The sequence below is a fragment of the Drosophila albomicans genome, chromosome X (assembly GCF_009650485.2).
Source record: "Drosophila albomicans strain 15112-1751.03 chromosome X, ASM965048v2, whole genome shotgun sequence".
In the NCBI taxonomy this organism is placed as follows: domain Eukaryota; kingdom Metazoa; phylum Arthropoda; class Insecta; order Diptera; family Drosophilidae; genus Drosophila; species Drosophila albomicans.
In genome coordinates this window covers 7,163,240-7,187,590 of record NC_047627.2, presented here as the reverse complement: position 1 = coordinate 7,187,590, position 24,351 = coordinate 7,163,240, and the positions used below count along the sequence as shown (strand labels likewise).

General features: G+C 35.8%; 1 protein-coding gene across 1 annotated transcript in view; it reads left to right on the top strand.

Moving 5' to 3' along the window:
* Positions 1-344: 344 nt before the first annotated feature.
* LOC117572125 (putative uncharacterized protein DDB_G0271606) overlaps positions 345-24,351 on the top strand; it is a 61,486-nt gene continuing 37,479 nt past the window's right edge. Inside the window, exon 1 of the mRNA XM_034254756.2 lies at positions 345-1,178. Coding sequence (XP_034110647.1) covers positions 869-1,178 — 310 coding nt within the window. The 5' untranslated portion in view covers positions 345-868. The remainder of the gene's footprint in view (positions 1,179-24,351) is intronic.

Here is a 24,351-nt window from a genome sequence, read left to right as displayed (position 1 = left end):
CCCCTCCTCCTCCTTCTCCTGTTGTTGTTGTTGTTGTGTCTTTGCTGATATCCATATCGAAACGTTAAGTCCGAGTCCGTCGCCTGCCTTGTGCCTTGTGTGCCGTGTTTAATGGTTTCTCTGTCTTGTTCGTTGTCGGCGCAGGCGCCGAAAAACACGTAACGAACAACGAAGTCGACGAGTTCGTTTCATTCACTAAAACAGCGTTCGGCAAAATGCGAGTCCTGTCTTATATTTTTTGTGTTGTTGTTGTTGTTGTAGTTGCTGTGTGTTTGGTTCGTCCTGCATTGTCTGCTATATATGAGTGCTGGCATCGCTTTGGCTTGACTCAATAGCGCCTCGCACGTTGGCCACGCCACACGTCGGTCGCCGGGCTTAATTCGAGTTCTTTCCTCATTCGAATCGAGACGAATCGAATCTCGTTGTTGTCGTCCATCGCCGGCGTGCGAAACGCGTCAGTTGCGATCCGTAAATCGCTTAATTGGCCGACGGAATAATTTGGAAAGGAAGCCAAAGTAAGCAGCTCTCAAACAAAATCAAAACGCTTTTCCTTCTTGTGTTTTGTGTGTGTTGTGGTTTTTCTTGTTTTTTGTTTTGTTTGCGTGTGTTTTTGTGTGTGCGTCGCGCTCTGTGTGCAGTGAACAAGTAAAACCAAGAGTAAATAATATATGCAACATAAATCAAAATAAAAATATATAAACCAAACAACAACAATTACAACAGCTTACAGTTAGCGCCGCGTTATTTCCGTTTCCGCGCCGCCGACGCGTCGTGCCTCGTCTCCCTTCCGTTTACCGTGACTCGTGAGCCGTGATTCGTGAGTCGACTGCTGCATATCCTGCAATTACTTAAAAGACTTTCAGTCTAAATGGCAGACGCAGCACACATGGAGCACAAACCTCGCCGGACGCTGATGCTCTTGGCGCTCCTCACGGTTTGTCTGTTGCCCGACGCCAAGGCAGCCGGAAATGATGCTATTTCCTCTGTCGTTGGCGTTGGTGTTGGCGCTGTTGCTGGTCACCGTCATCGCCAGCCAGAGGCACCGACGCTGCTCCTGAAGAAACGTGACGCCAACAACAACAACGAGGATAACGAAAACAACGACGACGACGAAACAACAACGAAGCAGCGACAATCGAAGGCATTCAGAGACTTTGATTTTTCAGCCTATGTCAATGGTAAGCGAAACAAGAAACAAGAAACAAGAACAACCAAATCGCATCCTTTAAATATTTATGCAAAAGCAAAGAATGCCTCAAGCCCAAATTCAATTAGCTAAATGACCGCACAGCACAAAAATAAAGGCATACTCGTAATTACTTCGACTATGTCGTTGGGTCACGACAACAACTGAAGCAACTGAAAAAAACTGAAATAACGAGACATCGAGAGACACTAGCAAAACTGCTTTCAGTACTCGAACTCAAATATGCAAAAGTCCCCCTCCATAAATAACTCTAGATAACGTTAAGACTAGCGCTAATTGAGAATCGTATGTCCTTGTTCCAAAAAACAAAAAAAAAATGCCGAAAAAAGACGGAAACAAAACGAAGGAGAACAAAACGGGTAGAAGTTTCCCCAGTTCGAAAGTGTCGTGAATAAATTAGCTTTTAGTTTTAACTTCAATGCTTACTAATAGCTTCATTTTAATTTATAATTAATGACTTTAGCATTTTCTTATAAGTTATGTCTTCTTCTGAATTGACTGCTATTTTTCATAAAATGTCTTTTCGCAGAATCTTTCACACAAGATCACACAATGAATCGAAGAGAATTCAGATTATATTTTATTATATGCTACTTTATGATTTTATCTGATATGAAATTGAATACTTTTTCTTATTATAAAAAGTTTCACAAAATCTTTAAGCAAATTAGTTGCTCGGAAGTTGGCAAACATGATCGTAAAATAAATTGAAGAGATTTAATTATTAAATACTTTGGTTATGTTTTATATATTACGAATTTAAGGTAAAGCCTTCACTTTTCAACAAAAAGTTTCTACGAATCTTTGAGCAAGTTTTTAATTGAGAAGTTTGTAGAAAATCGTTAAAAAAAATTAATAAAAGTTCCTTCGAGTCTTTCATCAAATTATCGTTCAGCAAATTGAAATCAATTCTTGTTTTATCGTATGATAGTTATGTTTCATATTTTATAACGTTTTCTAGTATAAAAATGAGGATTTCATTTCATATCAAAAAGTTGCTACGATGCTTTGAGCTAGGTATATTCCTAGAAAATAATATTGTATTTAATCATTTTGTGGATTCACATTTTATCACTTTCCCCAATATTAAAATAAAATTCTTTTGTAACATAAAAGTTGCTGCAAATCAATATGTAAGTTATTTGTTTGCTTAAGCCAAAGTCATTTATAGTGCTTTAGAAAAAAAGTTCGTGTTCATTTGAATTATATCTTAACTTTTTAAATAATTAATTTGTTTATTTAAATTGAAGCGAATTCAAATTATATTGTATGCTAGTTGTGTTTTATATTGTATAACTTTATCTGGTAAAATACTTCTTCAAATCACAAATATAACGATTAATGCTGTCAAAAATTAAAGATACATCGTTTTTAGATGATAAGATGTTCTTTTTTTTTTTGATTATTAAAATCTTACCTCATCACAAAAAAGAAAGTCAAACATTAAAGTTGAATAAGAATTCTAAGCACATCGTTATAACATAATTTGCCAGAAATGCAGGTGAATATAAAGTGATTTTATGCATATAGCTCTAATAATAATGAATTGAATTATTGCAGGTCAAATTCTATGGTCAATATTGACTGATTTACGGCAAATAATTGCCGCAATTGCTGAAATTAATCAAATTCATTGAAGCTAATAATAAATATTGCAACAACACTAATAACAACATTCTTAATTGCCTTAACAATAATAATAAACAAGCAAATTGGCGTCAAATTCTTGTATTTTGTATGCATTTGAGAATAAGAAGGAAAATAGGAAACCAAACGATGTTTTGTTTGTGTTATCGATATTGCTGCAATGTGTCTGAAGCTGTTTGCATTTTTAATGCTGTCCGTTTATTTTCTGTCAAATTGCAATTTAAATGCAGTTAGTGTTTAGCCAAAAGTCATGCAAACACAGTCGGAAATGTAGCCAAGGGTGACAAGAGCAACAGCAGCAGCAACGGCAGCAAATATAGAAAATACACATTTGAAATGTGAAATTTATTTATAACACTTGTAACTGCGAAATGTAATTTTGCCGAAATCACAAAATGCAACATACAGACATACACAGACATGCTGAATAACTGTGCTGCATTGGCATTGCTCATACGCCCCATTGCCGTTTCGTATGCTATGTTATAAATTTTTAGCATGCCAATATGTTTAGTAGTTTACCTCCCTCTCTCTCTCTCTCTCTCTCTCTCTCTCTCTCTCTATCATTCACTCTATCTCCCTTACTCTCTTGCTGTCTTTTGCTGTGTTCAACTCGTTCAAAAGCAATTAAATTTGAAAACACTTTACACACACACACACACACATACACTCACAACACAACATACAGGGACAGATGAATACTCGCATGTTATGCAAAATTGATAATAATACAATAATTGCACTTGCAGTTGTCAGTGCAACATTTGAGTGGCTGTCACTTATGGACACACAACTACGACAACAATAACAACTTTTACACTGAGCGAAAAACAACGTTCAATTGGCTTAGTTTTTGGCCTCAAATATGGTTTCTCTATTGTGCTTAATTGCTTCTCAATTATAACAACATTTGCCATGCTTTTATTCATAACATTTTTGTGTGTCGTTTATTTTTTTATTTTGCATAAATAAAAATAAAACGAATCATAAATAGAAAAAGTTTAAAATTATCCATTTATGTATTTGCATTGTTATAGCCGCTACCCAAAAGGTAGACGGGTATTATAACGTTGGGACTGCAGAAAAAGTATGTAATAAGCAGAAGACGAAGAGGAAGAAGAATGAAGAAGAAGTATTTAAGAAATACTTTTGTACGAAAATTGCTTTGGCTAACAATCTGGTATATTTTGACCTCTACAGTATATTTCAAATGCAACTTTTGGTATTTTAGTATTTTTATTATATTTTATTACAGTATATTATTTGGTATATTTAAAGAATAATACCGAACTTTTTTGCTTTTATTCATTGATTTACCAAATATGGCCGTCGGTATATTTTCAGTATTTTTGTTGTATTATATTTGATTCGGTCTATTTAATGGTATATTGGTATACTATTATATACAAAATATACCATATATGATCTTTGGTATATTTTTTGTATTTCTATAATACATTAATTTGTTATATTTTAAGCATAATACCGCACTCTTTTGCTCTTATTAAAAATACATACACGGTATCTCACAGTCGAGCACTCTGGAATGTAGCTTTCCTACTTGCTTGGTGTCAAATTGCTTTTAGTTTGATGTGATTTTACATCTTGTTTACAGCTGTTTGTTAGAAAGTTGCGTCTAAAAAAGAACTTGTTGCACACACGCTGTGTTTCATAATTAATGTGGCAAGTGTGGCAACTGTTTTGGCGGCTGTTGCACATCTTTTTTCTGTCACGTAACTGGCAACTCACGGCTCACGATTCACGACTCACGACTCGCAACTGGCATTGTCACCTTTTGGCCATATCTGCATCCGTTTGCCATAAATTATGTGCGTCGCATACAATCACGATATGGATATGTGGATACGTGGATAGCTGGATATGAAAATGGATATGCTGCTCATGTATTCGTTCGTGTGCATTTATAGGGTCATGCAACCGTGCCATTGTTTGCCTGTATTTGCACACACACCCAGAGCAGAGCAGAGTGTGTGTTGAAGTGCTGCTGCTGCTGCTGCTGTTGTTGATGTTGTTGGGTGCGTCTCGCCGCTTTGCTTATTCATAAGCCGCGACAGGCCATGTTGACACCTACACCTACACTACACACACACACACACACAGCCACAACCACAAAGCAACAGAACTGCCCGCAGCTAGTGTAACCGAAATTGCCACAGCGAGGTGCAACACAACAGTTCGTCCTTACCATGCTAAAACAACCTTAGTTATAGTCATATAGATGTATAGTTTGTCATCTTGCAACCATTTAAACGACTGAAATGTCTACAATTATTTTCTTTACTTTAGAGCGTTGAAGAAAATATTCGTTGTAGAGAACTTGGTTGCGATCGGACGCAAATTGTAGAAGTTATTAAAGAAATTTCATATATTCTGGTATATTTTGGCCTCGATGGTATTTCGATATACCAAATATGGCACTCAGTATATTTTTACATTTTTGTGGTATATTATTTGAAAAATACCGCTCTGTTAAGTGCTGTCTTTTAGTTTTTAATCGAAATACCAAATGTGATTTTCGGTATATTTTGGTATTTTGTGGTATATTGTTTAGTATATTTTAAGAATAATACCGCACGGTTTTGCATTTACTCAAAATGTGATATTCGGTATATTTTGGTATTTTGTGGTATATTATTTAGTATATTTAAAGAATAATACCGCACCGTTTTGCATTTACTCAAAATGGGTAGCGGCTATTTCATAGACGAGCAAATTCGACATTATTTTTCTCAATTGTTTTAGTTTATAATTCGACATTGGATTTTACATTTTTGCGTATTTTCTAAGAATTTTAATGGCATAAAAAAAAACGCGAAAATCTTGTCAATGTTTTATAATCAATTAATAGTCGATTAATAAAAATGCAAAAAGATTAATACTAATTTTACTGCCACAAAAATAAAGTTAATGGATTCACTATTAATATAAAAACATATACATTGATCTAAAATGCAAACAAAAATGTCAACTATTTTTGAATACCAAATTTCTTGTTAAAGTCTTGCATTTTATTCCAAATAACTTCAAATAATCCATGTTTTCCTTTAAAAAAAATCTATAATAATTCGTCTGTCTTGTATTCTTTTCTTGTCATTCCAAATACTTTTCTTTCAAATTTACTTTCTGGGTTCTAGTTATTAGCTTAAAAAATGCAAAGTACATTAATAATATTTATTAACCACAACATTTAGTTTCTCTGTTTGCCATAATAATCATCTGAGTTCAATCCCAGTGGCCGCAACTTGTTGGGCAGCACTCGCACAGTTGTTTGCCGCTGGCACACACACACACTCACTCACAAACACACACTCACACACACACTTTGTACATATGTTTGTACATATTTAAAGCTGGCCATAAGCCGAATGTTAGCCATATTGTTGTTGTTTCCGGCGCCGTTGTGTTGTTTTTGCCGCTTTATTTGTTTGTTGTTTCTGCTGTCGCCATCTCATTCTCATTCTCAGTCTCAGTCGCTGCCGCAGTCGCAGTCGCTGCCGCAGTCGTTGTCGTCTTCTCGTGTTACTGCTTCACTTTAGCGTTTGCCTCGTTTTCCCCTTTTGCTCACATCGTGATCTCGCTTTGTTCGCAGCTCTCCTAAATCCCCTCTTCCCCACCCCCTCCGCAACCACTTTATTTCTCTTTACTAGCTTGACTTGCTGTCTTCAGACTTACAGTGTTTGCTCTGCTGTTGCTGTTGCTGCTGCTGCTGCAACTGTGTTTTTATTGTCGTCCTTAAGCAGATAATCAAAAGTAAATAAAAACATTTTTCATTGTCTGTGCTTGCAAAAATGTTTTCCGCGATTAAATCACAGCCACTCTTCGTATATAGTAAATAGAATTTTCCGTCTTTCTGTGTCTATTACACAAAATGTCACACTGCCAATTGTTTGGCTTACATACATTCCCCATCTCTCTCTCTCTCTCTCTCTCTCTCTTTCTGTCTCTCTATATAGTTGAATTAGCTTTTGTGTACGGACGACGCAATCTCATCGCAGTTAAACACTTGCCATTATCTGTGCTTAAACGGTTGGGGCATTAAAAATTAACCACTAAAACAAAATGCCTACGGGGCATTTTATGAACGCCTAATTTCCGTAAGCGAATTAACAAAAACACGTTTAAGTACTTAAATAATCAACGGATTTTCATACTCGATGCCATCCCTTATTACGTATACGACACGTCACTCAGCGAGTCACCGATTCAGCGAGTCAGCGAGTCAGTCAGTCAGCAAGTTAGTCATTATCTAGATGATTATTAAGATTACGATGCAGAGGTGCGAAGGACGAAGGACGAAAGACGAAGACAGAGACACAGCGAGTGTGTGAATAGCAAGAGCGTTTAATTAACTTCCAAGACAATTTGATTGAACCAATTAGGCGCATAATGGCATTAAACAATAAGATAAACGAGGACAGACAGACACGAGACTACTGCTGAGTGGAATTTGCTTTGCAAAAACATTGCACAGCTTTTGTATAAGCGACATTTTCGCACATCATCTTTTCACTTCTATTCACGAAATAACTCGCTTAGGCATTGCGGAATAAAACTCACAGAAAGTGAATATTTGTTAGCAAAATGAATCAACAAAAATTTTATTTTAAAAAATTTAAAATAAATTAAAAAGACAACAAAACAGTAAACCAAATCAATTTAATTTAATTCAATAGACAACAAGAATTTTATTATAAAAATTTCAAAAAAATTATCTCACAGGTTTTGCTTAAAAGCCAAGCATGAAATGCATAGAAAGTGAGTGTTTGTTATTAAAATAAATGAATTCAATAAATAAACTACAAGAATTTTCATACAAAAATGCCAAATAAATGGAAAAGCTTATTCAAGTTGATGTTAGAACTCAAAAATAAGTTAAGTAATCAAACTAAATCAATTGAATAAATAAACTACAAGAAACTCTTTTAAAAATGTCAATTAACTTAACAACATTTTATGTTAAATAAAAGCAAAACAGTGCGGCATTATTCTTAAAATATACCAACATAAAATATCACAAAAATACTCAAGATATAGTACCACATTCAAAATATACCACAGAGTGAAAAATATACCAGATTATCAGCCATTGTAACTAAGACTCGTTTTAGTTCATACAAAAGTATTTCTTGAATAACTTTCACAAATTTTATCTGATCGCAAGATATGCCTCCTTCGGCCTGTTACATAATACATATAATACCCTTCTATTCATACATTTCATATTTCTTCGTCAACTGTCAAATTCAACTTAATTAATTTGACACACATCACACATCGTGTTGGAATTGAAGTTAAGATGCAGTTCAAAAGCTTTTGGCAAATGTCTTTCATTAACTTCTGACCCATGGACAAAGACACGCACACACACACACACACACTTGAATAATATCGGGATGAGATCAAAGGCTTCGTCCATGTTGTCTGAGAGACACTTGAGTCCCGGCACTTGGACGACACCTGATTCAAGTAACTGATCCATTTGAGAAGTACACTGATTAATTTTAATTGCCTGTGTATGGCAACTGCTAAGGCTGTGGAAGTTGTGGAAGCTGAAGCCTTTATCAGCTATACAATCACAAAGACCTATTTATCTCTGTCTCCAAGTGTGAGTGTGTGTGTGTGTGTGTGTATAGAAGTGTGTGTGTGTCATAATGGCCATTATATGGCAAAGGCTCAACTCATGTGCACTATCGAGTAATCCTTAAGCTTGAGGTGCTAAAGCGACCCAGTATAAACTATTCACACACACACACACAGACACACACATACAGACGTGACATCTTTGCCCTTTCACCCGGCTTATCGCTTTGTCCATCTGCTCTGTAATTATTCATTATATTGAGTACTCATCCCATTGGCTGCCAACTAATTAGTAAATGCATTCTGACCATGTCACTCGCTACTTCAACCGTTAACCAAAGGACACAGCCAAAGCGATGGCTATCTGCGATTGTATGTATGTATATATATATATATATATATATGTGTGTGTGCCACGCCCATTCATTGCAGCTGGCGCTTATTAGACACGTTAGCAACGGCTTCGTCTTGGCCAAAACGTAAACTGCAGCTGAGCACCAAATTTATCTTTATACGCGAACATTAGCGAGTTTTTATGCTCACGTTGCACCAAGCGAAATAATCTCTCTCCTATCTGGCATTAAGGATGCCCGCATTCGCATCCGCAGCCACAGCCACAGCCACATCCTTGCCTGACCAACAGTTTACTTTTATCGCCCCAAAGCCATTGCATGCTTAAAGACTTCGGCTCGACTTAAGCCGCAAGGCGCATGAATGCAGCAAGCAGCTGAAATGCTTGAAACAATTTGGCACCACGGAGCGTATGATTAATATAAATTGCTTTGCCCAGCACATTGACAGCATAACGCAATAGGAAAACTTCATTTGGCCAACGTCCACAGACAATTGCTGTCAATACACACATTCGCACTCGCATTCGCACTTCAAGTTTGCTCTCGCTGCCAATAATCAAACATATCCAAAATACCATGAATAGCCCAGTTTGCGCACAGAGTTAAGCTCAGTTATATCCTGATATAGAGTATCGAAGTATGCTATGGATAGCTTAGTTCGCATACCGAATACATTCTCATAGAGAATTTACAAGTCTGATATTAAGCGCTTTGCCAATTCGGTTTTTTCTGCAATGTGGTGTTGAGTATTGTTTGAAGCAGACAGTTTACATGTATATTGAGTGTGTTGCATATGTACGAGATGTATATAATTGCAGGGTATCTCATCTTCATGAGTTGTTTTATTTTTTTAGAAAACGCTGCTCTGGTCTACAAATTAAAAAACTTTTCTGTAACTCACCATAGACCGTGAGTTTTTACTTTTACTTTTTGCTCTCCACTTTCTAGTAGAGTTACGTTTTGCAATAGTAAATCTATTCTTTTGTCAACAAATAAATAATTATTGTATTTGAAGAAGCAAGAAAATAGATAAATAAATAATGAGTTATTAAATTAAAAATATATAAAAAGAAATAAATAAAACATGAAAAAAGAAACACAAAATAAACGTAAATATAAAAAATAACAGAAAGAAAGAAAAGGAAAAAAACGAGATATAAAAATACAGAAATAAGGAAATTAACAAATAAAGAACAAAATAAATAAATATGTGAAAACATATAAATTATACAGAAATACAGAAACAAAATAAAAAAAGTAATGAAAAAAACAACAAATGAATTAAATAAATTTTAGAAATTACAAAATAGAGAACAAGCCAAATAAATGAATAAAAAAAAATTACAGAAATAAAGAAATAAAAAATGTAAGAAAAAAAGGAACGAACTATAGAAAATCCAGAAATAGAAATAAATTTATAAATATAATAATTAACTATTTATATTAACTTTATGCTGAACAACAATATAGATATTTGATGAATTTGTTATTAGTTTTGAGCTAACTTTTTTTAAATTTCTCTGAGTATATTCTTTCAATAATTTTTTATTTTTGTAAAATTAGTGTTATTATATTTTTATTATAATTATTTTTATGATTTCATTTCAAGCGAATATTTCTGCATTTTTCAGAGAATTTCCAAGTCGATCTGCACTTGGCTTCTCTTCTATCTTAAATTTTTTTGATTTTTGTATGAGTCAAAGTAAATTGCTGTTTCGCTTTGCAGTCACTGTAGGCAGGCTGCACTGTGCCCCTAAGCGTTTTACTCTGATGGAGCGGAGGAAGCGAGCGCAGAGGCTAAAAAGGTATTACTACTTCAGCTGCAGGGACTCTGCTCCTCCTCTCTCCTCTCTCTCCTCTTTCTCCTCTGGCATCGCACTTGGAGTGCGAGAATTCAGCGCGACGAATGCTACTCGCAGTGCCATTTCCGTAGTCGTAGTTGGCTGCATATTCTGGGGGAGGGGGGTGGCTTGAGAGGAAGGGAAGGACAGTGATGTCGTTTCAGCTTTGCTTTTGCTTTGGCTTTCGCCGCTGGCACATGGAATGGCGCAAAGTGTCACATTACCGAAAGTGCGACAAGGCAAACTGTGGAACGACAGAGTGAAGGAGAAGAAGGATGAGAAGAAGGAAGAGAAGAATGAGGAGGGAGGACAGCAGGACAGCATCCTCTGGCGATGGGACCGCATCAATGCAAGCGCTTCAGCCACGCACTTTGCACAACTTGCCCCGACTATCATTTGTGGTTTGCATGTAGCACCAACAACAACAACAGCAGCAACAACAGCAACATAAGCATGAACTGACGGCAATTTTCGTTTAGTATCGCTGACAGTGGCAGCAGCAGTAGAACAGCAGCAGCAGCGAGCCAAACACAACAAAAATGGCATAAAAATCGCGTATACGCTTCAAAAATTCAACAGTTTTGCAATGAAAACGAACACGCGGGGCACAAAGTGTTGAAGTGAGGGGCGGAGGTTGACCATTGTTGCAGCAGCTTGTTTAAATTTTATGCGCTGGCTTTTCAGACTTGTTAAGCGCCACCCCGAGGGAGGATAGGAGCGTTGAGAGGGGAGAATGGAGAGGGGGGGGGGGGGGGCGTGACTGGTAGCTCAACATTTTGATGAACGACGACAGCATTTGGGGACACACAGGTTGGTTGCAGCTGCCACCTGCCGCTTGCAACGCTCTCCCCCCTCTTCTCTTTCTCTCTGTCTGCCATTGAAGACTGCCCGCAGGCAAAAGCTTTCATTCACATGGAAATCCAGGCGTGTTAACTGTAATGTAGCTGCTGCTTTGGCAGTTTTAAGCGAGCGAAAGAATGCGAATGATATTTCATAATTTACGAGCATCGTCGTCGCCATCGTCTGTGTGTCTCAAGCGGATGTTAGTTGCGCTGCCGGAAATTGAAAACTTTATGTACACAGCCACAGCAAACAACAACAGCTCAGCTCGGCTCAGGCAAAGAGTTTTGGTTAAGAAACAACAGCCAACAGCTAGCTGTAGCTGTAGCTGAAGCTGAAGCTTTTAACCGTCGCCGAAAAGAATGCTTAATAAATTGCGACAGAACGTTTAGTGGTCGAGCGATTCACTCGTAAAAGAAAGAAAAACACATTTGTCTCTCCACGCTGCTCAAGTTCCACTAAGTAGTTATTAAATATTTGAATGAACACTAAAAACCAAAAAAGAAAACCCTAAAAAAATAAAACGACCACCAGAAGGATAAGCGCAACTAGAACAGCAACGATTGTCGTTAATATTGTTCTTGTAGTCAGCTTTTCAGCACCGCATCACGTATACGCACTCTCATAAATCCACTTAAAGCTTAGCACTTTTGTTTCAAGAGTTTTCTTGATGGCAAAGTCCACATTTATACACATATACATCTAGTAGTATTACTAGAAAATTGAATTTGCAGCTTCTCTGGCTTTTTCGTAAGATCTTTGTCGCCAGCTGATCAGATTTCAGCTTGGAAGTAAGTTCGATTCTTTTATCGCAATATTAATTGTATTAATATGTTTGTACACTAATGGCAAAATACTCTTGAATGAAAAACAATAAATTGTCATTAAAAAAATTCCTAAATTCAGATTCTTATTATATGCAAAATATGGAGCTAATAAAAATGCTCAAAAATATAAGCTTAGCTTTCATTATATTTCTATTTAATGCCCATACACTTGCGCAAAAATAGTAATTTATAAATTCTAAATAATTTAGAGACTTTCAAATTTTTTTTTTTTTTTCTATCTTTCCGTGCATTTTAAAAATTTCAGATAGGTTTTTAAATCAATTGGAAATATAGTCATATGTTTATGGCCAACTGACAAAAATAATTCAATTGAAAACTCGATCGCTTCTTAGATAATTCAAATTATTGTTTTCTTTTTTTATTTTATTATTTAAATTTTTGTATTTAATACTACATTTATTAGTTGCTGGGGCCATCAACTCATAATAATACAAATTAAATGATGAGTGCTTTAAGAAAATTCTGAAAACTCTGAATCTTAGATTAATATGCCTCTAAGCCGCAATTCAGATAATTAGTATAAATATTTCTCAAAAATATATTATATAATTCATTTTTATAAATGTAATTCAAAATTCCACTTCGCTAAGACAAAATTCAGTTAAAGAGAAATCAATAAGTTCACCAAGAATATTGTGAAATTTTCATGCGGCCTAATTTAAATGAATTCCTTTCAGTAAAACAGACTTTTAAGAAGCTTCTCTCTGTTATTGCGCAAGCTTGTTGAAATGTATCCTTCATATTAAAAAGAGAACAATCGTAGCTATAGTTAACTACTTGATGTCTCCTGGAATCGCAGTTTAAACAGCCAGCCAAGGTGATCAACAATTAAAGCAACTCTCCAGCCAAGTTGCACATTAAACTCGTGCTCATAATTGAAGCCAATGGAGTGCTAAAGCGGCAACATTTAGTGGATTTGTTTTTATTTTGTGTTTTTTTGTTTTTGTTGTTGTCGTTGTTGTTGCTGTGTTTTTATGAGGCAAGGCCACAAGGCCACAGCGACAAGGCAAAGCAAGGACTGTGGCAAGGCTGTCAATAAGAATGTGGGAGTTTTTTGGAACGCAAAAAGTTTGCCCGAAAACGAGCAAATAATCAAGCGAGAAACTCAAAAATCAAATGACAGTAAAGCGAAAGGCACGGAGAGTGAACGAAAACGAAAACGAGACCAGAAATGAAACAACAAAAGGACAAGCAAAAAGTAAAACAAGAGCGCCGAAACAAACAAATAGTAAAAGTACAAAAGGCAGAGGAGGGAGCTGCGAAACAAATGGCGCAACTGGGCGCAACGTTCTGAAACAATAAAATAAATTAACCTTGAAGTTCAATGTGGAAAATTTAGTGCTGTTTGGCAGAAGTCGCGCCCTCAGTCCTCTCAGTTCACTCTCCTCTGTTCATTGTTGTTGAGTTGTTATGCAAAAAAGAAACATAAACAACAAAAACACAAAAAAAAAAACAAAAAAACCAACGGTAGCAGCGGCAGCGGCAAAGTTCATAAAATGCCAAAGAGTCTTCGCCGCTTGGCTGGCCACAGGCAGTCAAAGAGTTGCTTGCCCCCTTCCCTTCGAGTCGAGTACTTTTGCCTCATTCGGCAGCCCACATCTTTCTGCCCGATTAGGCACACACACAGCCAGCATACAACAGAGGAGTGGCCCAAAAGGCTGCTTCGTTTGCCTGGCGAAAGTGCAAAGGTCCTTGGTCCTTGGTCCTCGGTGTGCTGTGTGCTGTGTCCATCAGCAAACAGCAAATACTTGTCTAATTACTCATAATGGAATATCACTTTGCATTATTTATTATGCTCACACACACACACACACAACTACAACAATATGTGTATATTCTCACATGTCGAAGAAGGAAAAAAAGTAGAAGACCACAAAGCAAATTTAAACGAAATTTTGCCTAATGACAACCGCAATGTTAATGCATTGTTCTTCCCCATCCTTTTCATACTGTGAACCTCACTCAGAGTGTGCGACAGTTTGCCAGACCGCTTCAAAACGCACAAAGTCCATTTACATAAATGATAATCCTCTCCCTCACACACACACTTCATGAGAGACAACAACGGCACTCACCTTTGAACTTTGGCCACATCAAATTAAATAAAAGGTTAGCAGCTCGCACGGAAGTTCAACTTATTTACTAGTTTGCTTTGAGTTGGGGTTTGGGTTCAAATTGACACACACACACACACACTGCTCCTGAACGCTTAACGGAACTTTATCAAATTGATTAACAGCGGCAAATGTTAGCATAATGTCATGAGAGCCAACAACAATTACCAACTTTCTGCTTTTGTTAAAGTAAATACATTTAAGGACTGATTAACGCCATTCTGAATCTAGAACTATTTACAAAATTATTTATTAATCTGTTTTTTTTCAAACTAGTAGTAGTAGTAGTAATATTCCTTTAAAATATTGCAAGCCTTTGAAATAAAATCGAATACAAAAATAATACTGCAAAAATGTTAGCCCTTAATAAACAATTTGATATCATCAGAAAAATGCTGAACAAAGATTTATATCGACGACAAAGTCTCTCAAGTTATTTTGTACATGTAAAAAATTAATTTAGTATGCCATATTGGTATTAAAAAATAAATTAAGTATAATATATTTACTAGAATATTAGAAAATGTCCCTTTAGCCATTTTACAATCGGATACAAATTGTAGAACGTTTTTAAGGAATGCTAGTATCTGACAACTGGAATACATTTTGTACTATATAGTATATATCGGTAAACATTTGGTATATTTTAGTATTTTTTGGTATATTAACATGTTATATATGTGTATTTTAATTGGAATAGTATATCGTTAAGCCAAATATTGCAATTGGTATATTTCAGTATTTTTTGGTATATTGTAAGAATAATACTAGTAAATATTGACTACGTAGTTATATATCATTATACCAATTGTTTGGTGTAAGCAGTAACTTTAATTGAAAGCGGGTAATGGGTATCTAACAGTCGAGCACACTTGACTTTTACTTGTTTTACTTCTTCTTAAGGTTCTTCATTAAATTTACCTGACTATAAAACAAAATAAGAAAACTACTAAAACAAAAATGATATTATTATCATAAAAATAAATAAAGAATCCAAAATAAAATCTATCTTCTTTCATACCACAAATAAAATAAAAAAAGTATGAAAAATGGTTAAAATAAATATGCATAATTAATCAAGAACAACAATGTTTGATTATAACTTAAGCTGCCAAAAATTTGCCCAATAAAATGTTCAAACTATGCCCAACAAACAATTGCTTCATCGTGCATCACATTTTGAAATATGTTAACGACAAGAACATCAATCGAACACAGAGAGAGAGAGAGAGAGAGAGAGAGAGAGAGAGAGAGTGAGAGAGAGAGAGAGAGAGAGAGAGAGAGTGGCACATTTGTGTGTGGAGAAGTTTTGCATTCGCTTTATACGCTTTTAAGCCTTTGGCTCTATTAATATTTCACATCATCATACTCGCAGCAGCATTCATGTGATCCCATCTCCATCTCCATCCCCAACTCCAATGCCATCGACATCGTCTTGTGGTGGTGCTGTGTCGGGTTGGGTCTCTGCTCTCGTGTCCTGCCATCGTCCAACAGCCACCTGAGGACCACTGGGGAGCGAGAGACAAAAAAGGGTTTCATATTCGCATTCGCTTTGGCATTCGCAGAGTTTTCAGTTCTCAGTTACTCAGTTGGCAGTTTCGAGTTGGAAGGAAGTTGAGTGCGGTTTTTTGGGCGTGTATTTTAATTGTGTTGACTTTGTAAATGATCCATTCATAATGCTCCTTGAAGGCATCGTTTGTCCTGCCAACTCTACGACTACGTCGACGTCGACGACTACGGCCTTGCCTCTGTTTTTAATGGCCATAGTTAAGCCGGTGCACAACAACAACAGGCCAAAATACGAAACGAAAATCGATAATGAATTAATTTCCAGCATGAGGCAAATGGCGCAGACAAATTTATGACCATCTCCCCCATCTACGGAGTAGTTAACATTTACCACATTGGCCGAAACGAAACACCAACTATCGCTATGCCCAGTCCAGTGTCCATTACCTGGCTCTTGGCTCTTGGCTCTTCGGCTCTTCGGCTGTCCTTGGGCTGTCTCAATTTCAATGAGCTTTGCCACAGCTACTCATACAGCGAGAGATATGCTGAGAGTTTTTGTGTGGCTGATAATCCCTTGAGTAAACATAAAAAACAAACAGAAAACAAGCACATAAATATATACGAGTGTGTGTGTGTGTGTGTGTGTGTGTGTGTGTGTGTCGACAAAATCTCTCCCACCGAAAACGAGCTCCAATTTATGTACAACAAAAGAATATAATGCCGAGCAAGAGAATATAATTTCAACGCCCCGGCAAAACTGTTTAAATGTGCTTTTGCGTTTGCCTTTCTCTTCGACCGAAAAATAATAGAAATAATATTGTAATAAGATAAGATATTATCAAATTTTGGGTCAGTGTCTAAAGCTCTAATGATATGCAATTACCAACAATTTAATTCATTTTTTTTGTTCTGTAAGAAAATGTAAAGGATACGAGTGAAACCTTGGGCAAGCAAGAGCATTTTGCGACAGGAAGTAACAAATTTGTGTATGTAGGTCAATATCGAATTACAATATCCATTTTGAAGGCGGAGCCTTGGAGCCTTGAGCGTTGAGCTTTGTGCTTTGAGCAATGCTAAATGAGCTCATGGCGCACATGGTGCGTATGAGTGATGAGGTGAGAGTGCGAATGCGTGTCGTATGTAAATGAAAGTGAAGTCTCTGCCTTTGGATTTGGCACATTAACATATGCATAATTTGAATATTGAAGTTATGCCAATAAAATGTGAACCTAACTTTATGCAATGTTTATGCAACTTGTATACAAATTTATCAAATAATAATTTACGCTAACCTTTATGTATCCATTTTTGCTGATAGCTGAAAAGATGAACACAAAATGTTGTTAAATTGATATATGGATTATCAAAATTATTATAAAACTATGCAATTGTACTTAAAATTACCTGTTACATTAGTCATAAATGTAAAACAAAAATGTTTATAAAAACTTGGCTTAAATTGCGTATTAATATTTGATTAAAACAATGATATCACCGAAATATATAATTAATTTCTAATTTAGAAACTATTTAAAATTTCAAGTATCCCTAACTAATCTGCTTATCATTATTATTTGAAATGTTGAACAATATTGAATGCATTAACTAAATGGCAATTAATGAAACAATAGCTTAGAGAGCCCAAAAATATGCAACTGGAATGTGCAATTCAATTTTGGATTAAATATGCGTACTTCACATAATCTCCATAGCATGTGCACTTTCCACAATTAATTTGTTTGCCTCACAACCACAAGGATAATTAAATCAGTCAACATTTGCTAAGCCACACTCACACAATCTGCATTGAGCTGAATTCGCTCACGTACTTATCTTTGCAACGAGTGCGTAAGTAGACATAACTAATTGAATTAATTGCAAGTGCTCTATGCATAAAGCAGGTAACTCAAATTCACGTTGTCATCGTGAAAGTAATTCTCGAAATTAGCGACCCGAATTTGCTAATCTGAAGCAACGAACCATGACAAAAGACGAGCTTTGGCTTTTTGATTTGTAATAATTGCAGTTTCAGTCTCTTGAAAGTTTCGTTGAACTTTTTGGAGATTTGAAATCGCCAGAGTTGAAAGTTTTATGGCACAAAGTTGAAGCAACTAAGCCATTAATTAAACGTTGTGATATATATTTTTATATCCTCGATCCATAGGGTAAAAGGGTAGAACAGACAGAAGGAGGCCGATCCCACTAACAATCTGGTATATATAGCACTCTTTGGTATATTTTCAATGTTTTAGTTCATCGATATACCGAATATAGACATTGGTATATTTTTTGTATGTTTCTGGTATAATATTTTGTAATTTGCTGCTATTCACAATAGTATATTTGGTATATTTTGAATTTAGTACTATATAAATATACCAAACACAGCCTTTGGCATTATTTCAGTATTTTTATGGTATATTTATTCAGTATTTTTTAATACCACACTGTTTTGACTATATTCAAATAGGTATCTCACAGTCGAGCACACTCGATTGTAGTTTTCGTACTTGCTGGAGCTGTTACAAGCGACGTAAAAAACTGATCTTTGACATGCGAAATATGAGTCAATTATAAAAAAGGATTCCAGCAAATATTTACGATTGTGCCAAGTATCTTTTAATATGATTTATATTGAAGATTGATTCGTGTCTGTCACGCCATCAAGTCCGCCTTGACCTCTTCCTTTATATACATATACTATATAGACTATATATGGTCAGGGGCAATTAATGTCAATCAAATGGTTTTTAACTCGAGCGTTGCTCCATTAATTATGCATATCGACGCGCGATTTGTCGTGTGTGTGTGTGTGTTCTCATAGTGCTGCAGACGGACATTAAGTGCCCCGTAATCGCAGCGCACTTCAGTCAGTCAGTCAGTCAGTGAGTCATTCAGTCAGTCAACCATGCAGTCAGGCAGTGGCAAGTCATTGCCTATTAAATGGCAATTGAAACGTATTAAAAACTAATCGCGACATATGTCGCAAAGCTCAAATGATTTAACGTTTAAATTGGCATCTCGGCACATGCAATTAAAGTCGACTTTCCTGCCATGCCGCATTATGGCTTCGTGCCACATTCACAGTCTAATATCCTAATATGCGTTTGCCAGTGTGTGTGTGTAGTTTTTCCTCATTCATACGTTGGCTGGCATGTTATTAGGCTTAGTAAAGAGAGCAGTAGAGAGCCGTTTGCCTCGTGTACTCGCACTCGTGTATGCTGGCTACGTGTTTGTACATGCATTGCACCTGTAATTATGCGCACGGCTGACATACATTTCACAGCACGCCACTCTCACACATAAGCACACACCTCCACACAACACACACACGCTGCTGCTGCTGCATATATTTATAGCCTACTTAAAGTTACACGGCATAAATGTAAGCAGACTTTAGGCAAAAGACAGCCCAACACCCAAAAATACTCTAACAACAAATTGGATATCTACAAATAGTAAACACATTTGAGCTACTAAATATATTTGCCAAATTGAATAGCTATTTAACGTACTAAATATTGCTTACAAGATTAAGAACAACTTATTTCACTTTCGTATAATTTATTAAGTAGACTAGAGAATAGAAACGTTTCTATATTTCTTATAACAAAATAAACCAACACATAAAAAAATACTCTACGCATTGTACAAAAAAGAAAAACAGTGCTGTATAAATTTTTATATATACTAAATTAAAATGCTGAAAAATACTACAAATATACAAAATGCAACATTAAAAATATACCATAGAGTAGAAAATATACCAGATGAAGCTTTTGCCTCGGCTTTTGAAGATGATGAAGAACATACATATGTATGTATATATAGTACTTTGTGTGATCGGAGATAATTTCTTTTGCCTTTTACATACATTTTCTGCAGGATCTCTAAGGATAGCGGGCTTAATACTAAATAATACGTAATAAATAAAATGCAAATAAAATGAGAAATGAGTGAGTGAAGCAATAGTAGAATATTTATGTTTTAAAAACTTATCAGCCAAGTTCACAAAATTTTAGAAATTATTTTACAAAGTTATAAAAAGCTGTTAGCGTATTTAAATAGAAATAATTTATGAAAAGAGTCAGTCCAGCGAAAACAGAATTATCATGATCATAAATTAACTCAAGAATTTATTTAAATTATATATTTGAACTATTTTAAAAGTTTGTCGTGTTGTTGAAATTATTGTGCCGCAATTTTTATGTTTCTTCAACAATAATAATTTTATTATAAATTACAGATCTTCTATCTTGTAGCTAAAATTATTAATTGCAATAAAAATAATTCAACCAACTTAATCAGAAACAGAACTATTTTTTAAAACTGTTCAACCAATTCGACAATGTCAACAAACGATCTGTTGAACTTACTTAAAATCCTATCAATATAAATGATAAGATTATATAAATAACCAAACGTGGTACTCCAATAAAAACAATTTTTCAATTTTTCAAATTAACGAAATAGTTCAAATTTATGTTTGCTCGCAATTTTTGGGACATCAATTTTTGCTGATAAATTGTAAATTGACTGCTACTAACTTTTTAACTAGTTCAATTCATATTAAAAGTTTATCGCGATTTGGGGTCTAGATTTTGTTAGCGACAAATGTCAATATAGTAAATTATAGACCGCCTTCTTCGACAGCGGCTGTGCATGCCAACAACAGTCAATAATTATAGAAAGTTTTTGGTTTGGACTACATTTTTGGGCACATGCTTTTGCAATGTGTAGAGTGTAGAGTATATTGGCCCGTCACTGGGAATCCATCAAATATCAACGCTTGCATGTACAGTTGCGCTTGACATGCAAATTGTTTGTTGCTGCATTTTTAGCAAATGTACAGGAGTGCAAAAAAAAAAAGCAAAAAATGAAAAAGAAAACAACCGAGAAATATATATAGTAAATTAGAGCATCGCATGGCACGCGACTGCGCAACGTCAACCAACGTTCTGTGTGTGTTGCTGCCTCATGCTGGAAATTTAAGGGCCAGCCAAGCTAGCCGGGATGCCAGCCGGAAAGGAAAGGAAGGGAAAGGAATGGAAAGGAAAGGCATGCAACCAGTTAGGTAGTCGGACAGCAATTTGCTGCAAATAAATCGCTGGCAATGCTGGCTGGCTGGCTGGCTGGCAGCGAAAAGGACTTAAAGTAGGTTACTTACGCCACACATACACACAAACACACACTCCCATAGAGGGAGAGAGAGAGGAAAACTCGCTTTGTGCATACTTAAGGCGACGACGGACGCCTCGAAACTCTCGTGCTCTAATTGAGGCAGCAGAAGCAGAAGCAGAAGCAGAGGCAGAACACAAAGTTGCCGCATGTACGAATAGTTTGCTGCATAATGACAGGCGCGCCAGCATGCATATTTATGCCAGGGAAAGAGCAGAGCACAAACTAAGGCAAACAACGGGGGAGTAAGAAGAAGGGGAGCGTCTGCTCTAAGGCGATTGCGTAAACGTCACGCTCTATTGGTGTGCCCAATGTTGCACATTAGCAAACTCCAGACGCCGCCAGGAGACGTTGCATCGCGTCGCCTCCCTCACTCTCTTCGTGCCACAACTTTTGACTTTCAGCAAGTATTTGAGGAATTAAAGTAGCACCGCAAAAAGGGAAAACTTAATATAATAATAATTCACAGATTAATTTATCATAATGAGTTATGATGTTGGATTTATAACATTAATTTTGCTAAGTGTAATGTTATGGAACTTCACTTACTGCATAGCTAAAAAATAATATTATAATAGAATTAATTATAAAATATAATTTAAATATATGGATGATTCTCTGGTGAATCTAACGTGAAAAAAACATTTACAAAAACATTTTTGTTTTGTTTTTTTTTGAGTAAAGATGTATCTTATTGCTCATTGAGGTATGAATGAATTTTAAAATAATTGCCAAATTGATCGAATTCGTACGCAAATCAAAAATGAACGAATTTATATATTTAATCGTAAGTCAGAAAAAGTTTATAAAATCAAACATATGTAGGTCTAACAAGTAAGAAAACTACAATCGAGTGTGCTCGACTTGGAGATCGACTTGGATTAATATTATTATTTAGCTAGCCATAGATAATAATATAAATAATATATTAAATTTAGCTTTAAAAACACGTTCATATAAATGTCGAAATTAAATGCATTAATTTTAACCATTTAAGTAATTAAATAATTACAGCATCCGGACGCAAGTGTTTATTTTGCTAATTAACTAAAAAATCAAAGCAAAGTAAATAAGTGCGCTTGTGTCGAGTGTTTGACAATTAAAAGCTGAATCAATGCCAAGTGCATTAATAACTTGTTTTATTAGTAATTTGCATAAAATGCAATAAAATTAATTACAGTTAGCATAATAAGAAGCGTTATTACAAAGCAATTAATTTCCATAAAATATAATATTTAAAATTTGAAAGACAACTTTTGTTTTATGCAATTAAAAGTTTTGCTTTGGCCAAATTCCAAACAATATATTCATATATACCATATATATCTATTTTTGCAAGCACACACGTTTAATTATTAATGGAGCGAATAACAATAAAACTTGTTTGATTTCATATGCAACCACAACGTGAAACGAGCAGAGCAGAAGACGAAGCAGGTTGCTTTGGGGCCTCGGGCCTCTCGATTCAAATGCTGCGCCCCCGCAATAAAAATTTCACAGTCAATTCACTTTTATTGCACACACACATACACACACACATGCAGCATTGATATTATGGCGCTGTAAAAAGTGTTGCATGCTTTTAGGCGCCACGTGTTGTGGACCATCTAAAAACGACGCGACGCCGCCGCGTCGAAGGTGTTTGCCAATGCACTTTTAGGACGCCATCGAAATTCCAGGTGCGGCCCCAAAAATGAAAGAAAGAAGAGGTACACAAAAACAAAAAGAAGCCAGAAACAAAAACGAAATAAAAACTTTTGCAACACAAAGGCGAACGACGAACGATAAATGAATTAAAATCGATGTGGAATACATACGTTGTGCTGGGCTGGTCTGGCTGGCTGGCTAAATTACATCGCAGCAGTCCGTGTTGCACCGGTCGTATGAGCAATGAAAAGTGTTGGCAAAAAGCATTAGGCAAGAGCTAAGGCGTGGCAAGGCATTGCTTACATGCTCATGCAACACATACAGACCAAACAAAAAATCAAGATCAGTTTAGTGGATTCGACTGTGAGATACCCGCTAGCTATTTTCAATAAAACCAGCGATGTTTTATTTGAAGAATAAATTTAACGAAAAAATACTACATATACCAAATGCTATATTTGGTGTATCGATATGATACCACATTCAAAATATACCATATTGTCAATCAAAGCTTGCTATTCTTACAATTTGCCAAATAAATACACAGAAAAAATACTAAAATACACAATTCTATATACAAAGGCTATAATTGGTATACAGATATACTAAAGCGTTTAAAATATTATATACAATAGAGTACAAAATATACCACTATTATCCTTATAATATACCAAATTAATATACCAAAAAATATACAAAAAATACTTGGGACTATAATTAGTATATCGACATGCTACCACATTCAAAATATACCATATATTACAAAATATACCATATTTTCATTAAAAACCGTTTTTTGCATTCAAATATAGTTTCTTAAAATACTACTACAATTTTTATTTGATCGGAACCAAATTTGCAGGTTATTATATACTATATACCAAAAAACACGCTTGCTTCGATGAGCGTAAAGTTTTAATACCCTTCTACGCATGGTTAGCGGGTATAAAAAAGCAGAGAACTGAAAATGAAAATTTCAAATGAAAGAAACTTTAACTGCCATTGCAGGGCGCCGCACACAAAATGTGTAGAACAACAACAACAACGACAACAACAGCGATGCCACCAACAACAGTTGCATACAAATGCAAACTCTGTACGAGAAGCGGCGAAAAAAAATTAATTTAAATTTTTATGACGCCATAAAAATAATGCATGGCATGTCTCCGCATAGAAGAGAGAGAGAGAGAGAGAGAGGGAGAGCAGAACAGCACAGAGCAGAGTAAAAGTAGCCAAAGAAGAAGTAGACGCCACGCTGGCCCAATTAGCTACAGCCTGTGCCGTCGCAGCATGTGCGCGAAACTCAGCCAAAGCGTGAGAGTCAGCGTGTGTGTGTGTGTGTGGGACACGCTTAGACGCCATTTCATTAAGGCCAGAATCAGCAAATGACTCCACACAACATACTATACTATGTTATATAAAGCACAACTCTTTGCACTTTGCTCTTCGTTGTTCGTTGTTTGTGCTTTGTTGTGTGCTTCCCTCTCCACACCTCCGAAAAGTGGCAAGAATCGCAGCACGAGCGTTGCAAATAAAATGCCCAAATCGCATTTCAGTATTCATTTT